Below are 10,466 nucleotides of genomic sequence, written 5' to 3' on the forward strand. Positions count from 1 at the left end.
CCCAGCCAACTTTATGTCCTCCCTGTCTTCTTCATCTTCTTTTTGGGTAAGAAAGAAAAATTTGAATGTTCTATATCACAAACAAGATGCATGTATGAGTGATAATGTTTTTCCACAAGATTTATTGGACCATGGCAAAGGATGGCGATGGACTTAACAACACCAAGCAATCCATCCATACACTAGAAGTCTCTGTTTTATTAACGGATTTTGTAAGTAATCAACTTTAACACGTTAAAATGTCTGCTCGTTCATATCCTTGCTAGCTATTAATATAGAAAAATTATGTTTTCACATCAGTGAGCTTAATAACGGTCAGCGTCTTGATTGTATGATAATATTTTGGAGAGCCACTTATAGATGATTGATCTTTGATCACAGACCATTTCCTGGTAGTTGTTATCTACGAAGTTCTTGATACGTTTCATTGCAACTTTGAGAGTCCCTTCAGAGAGGTTTGCGAAGCAAATTCTGAACCAGCCAGGCTCCGAGCAATGGCAAGATGACCCAGGAGGGATGTTTAACCCAACGTCAAATAAAATCTTCTTCCAAAGCTCCTTTTCCGCTTCAAAGGTCTGAGAGCTTAAGAGATGTCTCATGTCCACCCAGCAGAACAAGCCGGCATTGCTTTTCAAACACTTGATTCCTGCGGATTGAAGGCCAGAAACAAGCATTTCTTTCCTCTTGCTTAGTCTCTTGCGATTTTTCTCCATGTAGTTGTTAGTGAATTTGCTTTCAGAAAGCATGCCCGAGAGTAGATACTGAGTTTGGGAAGAAATCAAACCAAAACTTGACATTTTGGTCGCGGCAGAAACTATTGTTTCATTGTTGGAGTAAATCATGCCAACTCGAAAACCTGGGAGGCCCAGATCCTTTGACAGACTGTAAACAACGTGAATGCGGCTCCATATATCTGTATTTTCCAGGTGTCGGTCCATCAAGGCCTCTATGATGCTTATGAACTTAGGACAGTCAAAAACTGTGCCTGAATAAATTTCATCACTTACTATATGAATATTTTTGGCAATGCAAAAACTAATGAGGTGGTTAAGCTCATCGCGGGTCATTGTTGTCCCTAAGGGGTTTGAAGGATTCGTGATCAATACCCCCTTAACTTTCAAGTCAAGTCTCTGGGCTTCTTGATAAGATTTTTCTAATGCAGGCATGGTAATGTGAAAGTCGTTTGAACTTGAGCAATGTATTGGAACGATTTCAACTTCAGTCCGCCATTTAAGATCTCTATCAAATCTGCCTTATATAAAATCAATAAGAACAGAACATGATCATGATCTTGTTATAAAAAAAGAAAGAAATGTATATATAGTTCGTGTTTTTTTCACTTCCAATTTAATTATTACCCTGGATAGTATGGCGTAGGGATAAGGAATGCATCGCCTCGTTCAGCAAGGCAAAACATTAGAGTCTCGTTAGCAGAAGTTGAACCAGCTGTGAGCACAAGCTTGTTGGGATCAAATTTTACTTTGTTTCCTCTTATTTCAGCCATGAACTTCACTAGTGCCTATTTAAATAAAACGAATAAGTTCGGGACAAGATCAGACGTATGTGCATATATTTATATCCTGGCATATGATTTATGAACCCATGTTGATCTACATATACAAGGAAAAAAAAAGAAAGAAAAGGTGCAGTAATCGAAATTTACATTCTTGAAAGCAGGCAAGCCATGGTAGTCTTGAAAGAGAGCCAGTTCTTTGAATATCGATGCACCATTCTTCTTCAACCCAACCGCATCCGGATTTCTTGCTATCCAAGATTCAATAAGATCAAAAGAAAGCTGCAAAAAATAAAATTCACTGAAAAATTATAGAGGTTCTTTTTTACTTTAAGCGGTAATTAAAATGGACATGCAAGAAGACATGGACACCCATTTCGCATCAAGGAGAGAAAAATAAACTTGGATATGCCATAAACATTAGCTATGGTTCCCTTTCACTAATGTTTTTTTTAATTGGTGGAAAGTGCACTTATGTTGTGTACACGAAAAATATGGCTCGTGTAAAGTTTCTTTAAGTATATATAAATATAATACTTAATTTCCCTGGAACCTGTCCTTTTTACCTGATTCTCTGCAAGTCCCATCTGAATAATCCCAGATGGATTATGCTCATCGTGATATGGATTCTTCTCATACTCTTGCCACCCTAGAAAGTATGAAGAGTCTTGTCCGTGGGAGTCATGACTAGCTTTCGCAGACAACATTTTCACAGATATACTGCCACTCTAGCTTGTTTGTAGCCTAAAGGTTTATCAAGTGAAAAGTGAGTTCTAGGTGAGATCAGAAATTGAGAGAGAAAGAGAGCTAAATTTATATGAGAGGCTTTGTAGGGAAGAAGGGGTTTGGTATACCATTTATATAGAAGTGAGGGATCGGCACAAATTAACAAGAGCCCGGCAACACGTATTTGGTAAATTGATGGTGCTGATTCTTCGAAAGAGTGACAGGGACTTGTTGCTGTTGAAGCTCTCTGAAAATCATTTCCTTATCAATTAACTTCAATCTTCAACTAATTAAATAAGGTCATTTTAAGATAACAATTCCAACTCTCCAAGTACTTTCTGTTGATAAATGTCATGATAGTTGACGTATATTGTCGCAGATTTTAGTATTTGATTAGCTAGCTTTTAGCTTCTTGAGGTCGTCTGTCGCCTCCAGTAAAATTGGCAGCAAGGCTGGTATGAAGTATGAACACGGTAATAATCTTACTTGAGAAAAACAGCACTGCAATGATTTCTGATTGGAAAAAGGCATAGTAAATCAGTATTATAAATGCATGCAGAGAATACTCTGAGCCATTGACTTAAAGTTTCATATTGGACAAAGTTATGCTCCTTTCGGTCGTTGGAATTGGTTTGTTAAGTGCAAGCATGAAAACCACATATTTGATATTTCTAATTCTCACAAATAATAAAAAATTAGTGGTAGCAATCTCAAAGAAGTTTCTTCCGGTTTTCTTCTTTTACATCAAGGGCAAAATTGATTACTGCCTCATTTCTATAGCAGTTTTTGGAGTTGTAATCCCTATAGTCATCGCATAATTAGCATCCCTAATGCATATGCAATTTACCTATGGAGCTCTCTTTTGGCACCCACATTTTTTCTTCTTTTTTTCTTAACAATTGACACCACTTTTTTTTTTAAAAAAATATTCAAGATATTTTCAAACTATCTTCTACATCAATATAAATTAAATTCTTTTTTTTTATTATACTTTTAAGAGCATCTTCAAATTATATAGTCAAGATTAGTTTAGTTAGTTGATTGATTTTCATTATTTTTTTATTTTTATCTATGCATGTGAACCACCTTATTAGAGAATATAAAAGAGGATGTTATTAATCTATTAAACGATTATCAAATTGCAAACATAAAATATTTAATACTTTTAATTTTACATATATAAAAAATAAATAATAATGTGTCAATTATGTAATTAAAATACTAATTGTTCATTATCCAAAACAAGAGAAGTGAGGTAGAATTCGATCATGAACAATGAAATCAATCAAGTTTAAAAAATATTAATTGATTAAGGAATTTAAAAGTAATGATCAATTAGAAAAAAAAAAAAATTTAAAAGTAATGATCAATTAGAAAAAGAAAAAAGAAACGTTGAATCACATGAGTTTAAGCTCATTATATAAGAAGACTAATTATCCATTATCCAAATAGAACAAATAAGGTTGAAATCAACCATAAATAGTGGAATCAACTAGGTTCAAATAACATTAATGATTCAGGAGTTAGGAGTCAAACTCCTAAACATGCCAATATAAATAAACAATTTAGTTATTGGAAAAGATGATCAACCTCAAATATAGTATTTTTTTTATGCAATTTATAATTGTTTTTCCCTTTATCATTTTATTTACAAGCTTCTTTTAAATTTCAATTTATTTACTTTTTTTCTTTTTACCTTTTATTTCTTAAGCAAAATTTTGAAACAGTAAATATTTTTTAAATATCAGAATATTAAATGTTTATATTCTATTTAATTTGCGAGGCTACTACTTGTCTTTGTTCAAAATTAAGTTCCAAGTTTTAGTTTCTCCTCGTTAGAAAAATGAAATGAAAAACATGTAGTATAATAATCAATTTAATATTAATCTATTAACAATTCACTTTTGATATATAATATCTTCACATAAAATTACAATAATGAGATTATGAAATGGTTATATATATCTCTTCATGCTCCTTATATAGTAAAGCATTAAAAGTTTATAGTAACAAATTAAATTATAATCATAGAATATTTAATATTTTTAATCTAATCTTATTATAATCTTAGGGGTTAAAATAATAGACACTCGTATTCTATTTGATTTACCAAGCTATTATCTGTCTCCACTTGAAATTATATTTCTAATTATAATTTCTCCTTATTGAAAGGAAAAAAAACAAAGAAGATGTATCGTAATAATCAAGAAAGCATCTAGATAGTCAACAAATCTCCTCTAATATTTATAATCTTTACACATTATTACAATAATGAGATTATAAAATAGTTATATATAAATCTTTATTGGAGCATTTTTAACCAAAGATTATATAGTAACTAAAAATCCTGGAATAACTATAACTCAAGTCAATATTGCAAGTTGTCACCAAAGATCATGCTTCATGAAAGGAGTCATAAATCATGAGAATTAATTTCGAATTTGTAATCAAATGAATACATAAAAATCTACAGTAGATAATGATTTTTATTGTACTATATATATGAATTGTTATATTCAAATTAGTACATGAAAAATAACTAGTATCAATCTGATTTTTTTTATTATCTTTACATGATATCAGAGTCATTAACCAACATCAATAACATTATTTTTTCATAATGTTAGTCTATTTTAATTCTTCCATTTCTAATGTTCAACTCAACCAACTCTGTATTTTCAATCACATCTCATCTCTCAAAATTACAACTTAATTGTGCCAACTATTCCATCTAGAAGGCTAATATGATTCTATATTTGAAAGGCCAAAATATTTTTGGTTATCTAGATGATACTCTTAAACAACCATAAACGAATATCATTTATAACAATTGTATAAAATCTTTTAATCCCTTGTTTAACATTTGAGAGACTCAAGAAAATTTGACTCTTAATTGCTTAAATGTCTCTCTCACTTATAAGGTTCTTGTAAATGTTTCCCATTACACCACTTCTCATAAGGTACTGTTAGCTTTTATTTTATTTTTTCTTCTCAATCAAACACTTAAACAATTCAAGTATCGTCTCAGCTTTCTATAACCCACAAAACCAATTATATAACTGGTGAATACTTCATGCACATCAAACATCTGGTAGAAAATCTTGCTATTATTGGACAAATCTTAAATTATAATGATATCATCACCTATTTTCTTACTGGTTTAAAACTTAAATATGATTCCCTTGTAATCATGATTTTCACATGTGATGAGTCACTCATATTAGAGGAAGTTTATTATATATTACTTACTTGTGAGGCCCAAATCCATCATCATTCCTAGTTTGTTCCCATCTCTTATGTGTTGATTAATATTAGTGTATTATAGCTATCCTTCTCTAAAAATCAAGGTCATGGGAACTTCTCGAATATTCATAGCATGGAGCATGGCTTTTGAAGCCCATTTTCTAGTTTTGTTAAGGGCAACCTTTCACTTTGTAACTTTGATACTTAGAGTCAATTATTTGAAAAAAAAAAAAAACTAGACATTTTGTTTATGAATGTTATAAGCATTTTTACCATTATTCTCTGCCACCACCTCCTCACAGTAATGCACAAACCAACCTTTCCATGTACCAAAATCAATAGTCAACTACCAAGAGTGGCATGTTGACTGTAGAGCAATAATCTATCTAACAAACAATATTAATAATCTCAAGATTTGTGGTGAAGAGTATGATCACACTAATCAAATTCAAGTTGATGCTGATTCATATTTGTATATAACTCATACCGATATTATTTCTTTACCCACACCTTCAAAATATTTTGATCTTGACAACATCTTGTAATGCCATAAATCATAAAAAAATCTCATTACTGTTAAAAAATTTACTTGAGATAATAATGTTTATTTTGAGTTCATAATACTTTTTTATTAATAATTACTTAAGGAATGTCTTATATTAAGGTTATAGCAAAGATACGCTTTTTACAACCATTTCAACAACTTACTTCTTTTGCTTTTATTGGTGTTTGTATCTCTATTTTTTATTGGCATTGTAGATTAGGACATGTATCTTTTCACATTATTCATCAAGAGTTGAATTAAGATAAAATTCCAATTGAATTTAATATAAAGAACCATGTTTGTCGTGATTGTCAGATGACCATGGGTCATAATTTATGTTTTTTTTAAATTTGTTCATCACACCACCAAGCCTTTAGAGCTTTTTTTTTTTAGATGAATGGGACCAATTATGTTATTGCTAGTTATAATTCAATATATTACATGTGTTTTCTAGATGTTTGCATAAGATTTATTTGGATTTTTCCACTTAAACAAAAATCATAAGTTGAAAATATTTTTCTTTAATTTCAAATATATGTTAAGAAGCATTTTAATACCAAAATTAAAATTATTCAAACTAATTGAGAAGGTGAATTTTAATGTTTTAATAATTATTTCAAATCTTATGGCATCAAACATTAATTCCATTATACTCATGAACAAATATTTTCAATTAAAAGGCATCATCATTAAATTGTTAAAATAGATCTTGTCTTATTAGCTCACTTAAATCTTCCATACTAGAATAAAAAAAAATGCCTTTTAAATAGCAACCTATATAATGAATTGATTGACTAAAAAATTTAAACAATCAATCCCCATTTGAAAAAGCCTACAAAAAAAATCAAATTATAATTTCATACATGTTTTTTGTTGTGCTTATTCGCCTAGCCTATAACCATATAATCATCATAAAATAGATTTTAGCTTAAAAACTTATATTTTTATTGGTTATAATCTCTCACATCAGGGTTACAAATATCTTGACTTTTCTATAGAAAAAATAAATCTCGACATGTCATCTTTGAAGAATATTTCTTTTCATATAACATCTACATCTTTCTCATATTCTCCCCAGTATAAAACAAACTCCTTAGCCATAGCTTTGAGTCTTTTATATACACATTTACTAACCTTTTTTACAAGTAATGAAATATATCAACCTTTTTCTATGCCACTTTTATTTGATTAGTTACCAATTAACTGAACAGCAACACAACAATATATAGATAATGCAAGTACTCTAGACCTGCATGCTACTCGAAATTTAGTAATTGTTAATATCTTAGTTGTCCCTAGATTACTTGATATAACAACTCATTTCCAGCACATGACCACTGGTTCTTAGATTAACAACCTCAAGCGAAAGACACCATATGTTGGATATGTTAAATATACTTTGTATAGGTAATTCTTACTAAGGTAAATCTTATTTTTAATTAACCTAATTGCTTCATGAAAACTTCTAAATATTCTTCTAGGCATGATACAATGCATGTTAAGCTCAATGCCCTCATTTAGAATGAAACTTTGGACTTAATTCCATCACAATAAGAACACAAACTTGTTGGCAACATATGGGTCTATCGGGTTAAAAAAGCATGAAGATTCTTCCATTGAATGGGTCTATCGGGTTAAAAAAGCATGAAGATAAGAGCATTGAATGTTATAAGAATTGGTTTGTTGCAAAAGGCTTACATTAATAAAAAGGTATTGATTATATAGAGACATTTAATTCGGTGTTTAAACCGAGCACAATTCACTTGGTTATTTCTCTTGCATTTTTAAATTATTGGTCACCCCATCAATTAGATATTCAAAACATATTTCTTCATTGTTCCTTTCAAGAAAATGTTTAAATGCAATAACCACAAGGATTTATTTATTCTTGTTATTCATAACATGTGTGCAAATTGAAAATAAGCCTCTTAGATCTTCAACAAGCCCTAAGGGTTTTGTTTTCTAGACTTATAGATCAATTATGTCAACATGGTTTTAAGGGCTGTAAAGCTAACACAGTTCTCTATAATTTTCACCAAGAAACAGTCTATATATTCATCCTTATTTATATGGAAAATATAATTGTTACTAGTTTAGACATCAAAGTTATTAATATAGTTTTTCTAATGAAGGATTTAGAACCTTTTTTTTTTCTTAGTATAGAAACTCTTCATAATGGCCATGATTTATTAATCACTCAAAGAAAGTTTATTGCATATTTTTTACATAAGGTATACCTTGATAAAGTGAAACCATATTCAACACTTGTCATTTTTCCAAAATCAAAAGTTTTGATTTTAAGCCATCGGCTCTATAAAAGCATTGTTAAAACTTTACATTACCTTAGATTTATTTGTCTAGATACTACTTACAGTGTTCATCATAGAACCAAGTTCACGTATCAACCGGAGGGATCTCAAACAAATAAAATCATTTGGTTTTTGATTTATTAGACAAACTTATCAATCTCTTTATTGATTTAATGATGTTGATTGGGTTGATAATCACAGAAGTATTAGTGTGTGTTGTGTTTTTCATGACCATAACTTGATTATGTGAAGTTGTATGTTGATTGGGTTGATAATCACAGAAGTTATAAATAGCAATAAATGGCAACATATAGTATCACCGAGTTTAAATACAAATCGATTTCTATTAACTCAATGGCTTCAATTTGTTATTATATGATAATATCGATACCATATATCTCTCTTTCAATCTAGTGTTTTATTCTTAAACCAAGCATAATAAAATTGATTTTCCTTATTTGTGTGATCAACTACTTCAAAAGAAATTTGAGATCTCTTTTTTATTATTCAAAGATTAGTTGGTTGACCTACTTACTAAAACATTGAATGTTGCTCAATTTACTCTCTCAGATGTTAATCTTCTTGTTCAAGAAACTTCCTTTTTAATTGCACGAGGGTAGTGGGACATTAAAGTATATGTAATCAAAGATCATACAAAAATTTCAATTATTAGGATAACTATATCTCAAGTGAATATTGCAAGTTGTCACCACAAATCATACACAATTAAAAGAGTAATACATAAGATTTCATTTTTGAATTTGCATTCAAATGAATACAACAAATAATTATCTTTATTGTACTATATATAGAAATTATTATATTTAATTACACCAGTACATGTAAAATAACCAATATCAATATCTTTACATTTTTCACTTTCCTTGTATGGTGAATACAACAAAATTTATAGAGACAAATCAAATTATAATTATAAAATATTTGATCATTTTAATCTAATTATAATATATCTTATTTGATTCTGTAGTTAATTCTGACCATTTCACTATTCTGTCCATATTATATTTTCTATGAATAATATATAAATCTATTCACGATGAGATGGTTGTAAAAAAGATTATGATAACATACCAAACTTAATTACAATCATAACATATTTTATTTTATTATTAACTTGTAATAAGTATGAACTTATTTGATGCTTCATTTGATTTAGACTGTTCTACTATATGCTACCGGACGTTATGAAATATAATTCAATCTTTTGCTCCTCAAATGAATAAATTGCGACGTGTCTTGATTTGGACATTGAATTTAGGAGGTGGTCCACGATTGGACATTGAATTTAACATGTGGTTCGTGGACCACCTAAGTGCTTATCATGTTAAGAATACACAGAAAGTGCTATCGGACTCAAAGATGCGCCCTGGTCCAACTGTTAGTGGGCCCTACCCATTTCTGCTTTTCACTTCATGTCTGCCACCTCATCATCTCTGTCTCCTTTCCCTGTGAAATTAGCATGGACTAAAATAATAAATTGATTGATGCTATAAACTCCATTAATAGAATAATTTATTGGTGCCACAAATACTTGATTCATATTCGAATTATCGCCTTAAATATTTTTTCGCTTAACCTCGTGGAATGCCAATAGTTGTAAGAAGAAGAAGAAGACAAGTCGAGAAAAATATTAAAAAAATAAAAAAAAACTGCAATTCCAATACCATACTTAAATTAGAATACTAACAGAAGATCAAAATAAGATTTAAAATCTTTAATAGCTTATTTCTAGAATAAATAATGATTAATGATTAAAATAAAAAGGTGATATGCATGATGATGATGATAGAGAAGAGAAGGAAATGGTGGCATTAATATTAGTATAATAATAACAATAATGTATTTTAAAACATTAATGCCACTACTACAGAAAATAGCATAGAAAGAAGAGTGATGAGGGTGAAAAAAATAGTGAAAATGATGAATGAGTGATGGTGTCGGAAGATTAATGATGTAATAATAATAGTTTATATTTTTAAAAAGAAAAGTTTCTTAAACATTGCCAATAATTAATATTATTTGGCCGCATTAATTGATAGTTGAGTTGATAAAATAGAAATAATTCCTATTCTAAAATCTTGTAATTGTAATAATTCCTCTGAGATTTAAC

General features: G+C 29.7%; 1 protein-coding gene across 2 annotated transcripts; it reads right to left on the reverse strand.

Annotated features, from left to right (window-relative positions):
* Positions 1 to 275: 275 nt before the first annotated feature.
* On the reverse strand, positions 276 to 2,406 carry LOC105120519 (1-aminocyclopropane-1-carboxylate synthase 3-like). 2 transcript variants are annotated; one of them, XM_011018762.1, is made up of 5 exons: positions 2,080 to 2,406; positions 1,664 to 1,795; positions 1,359 to 1,519; positions 1,008 to 1,248; positions 749 to 913 (listed from the first exon to the last, which is right to left on the reverse strand). In XM_011018762.1, exons 1-5 carry the CDS (start codon positions 2,218 to 2,220, stop codon positions 839 to 841), a joined length of 750 nt encoding a protein of 249 aa, XP_011017064.1. In that variant the 5' UTR covers positions 2,221 to 2,406; the 3' UTR covers positions 749 to 838. The 2 variants fall into 2 exon arrangements, with proteins under 2 accessions (XP_011017063.1, XP_011017064.1); XM_011018761.1 differs by having other exon boundaries at positions 276 to 1,248.
* Between the last annotated feature and the right edge of the window lie 8,060 nt (positions 2,407 to 10,466).

The sequence above is a fragment of the Populus euphratica genome, unplaced genomic scaffold, assembly GCF_000495115.2.
Source record: "Populus euphratica unplaced genomic scaffold, PopEup_1.0 scaffold6.1, whole genome shotgun sequence".
In the NCBI taxonomy this organism is placed as follows: Eukaryota; Viridiplantae; Streptophyta; class Magnoliopsida; order Malpighiales; family Salicaceae; genus Populus; species Populus euphratica.

Coding starts and splice junctions, on each gene's coding strand:
- LOC105120519 (XM_011018761.1), bottom strand. CDS start 2,220: ATGTTGTCTGCGAAAGCTAGTCATGACTCCCACGGACAAGACTCTTCA. Junction 1,796..2,079: donor TGGGACTTGCAGAGAATCAG/GTAAAAAGGACA, acceptor TATTTTTTGCAG/CTTTCTTTTGATCTTATTGA. Junction 1,249..1,358: donor CCTACGCCATACTATCCAGG/GTAATAATTAAA, acceptor TATATAAGGCAG/ATTTGATAGAGATCTTAAAT.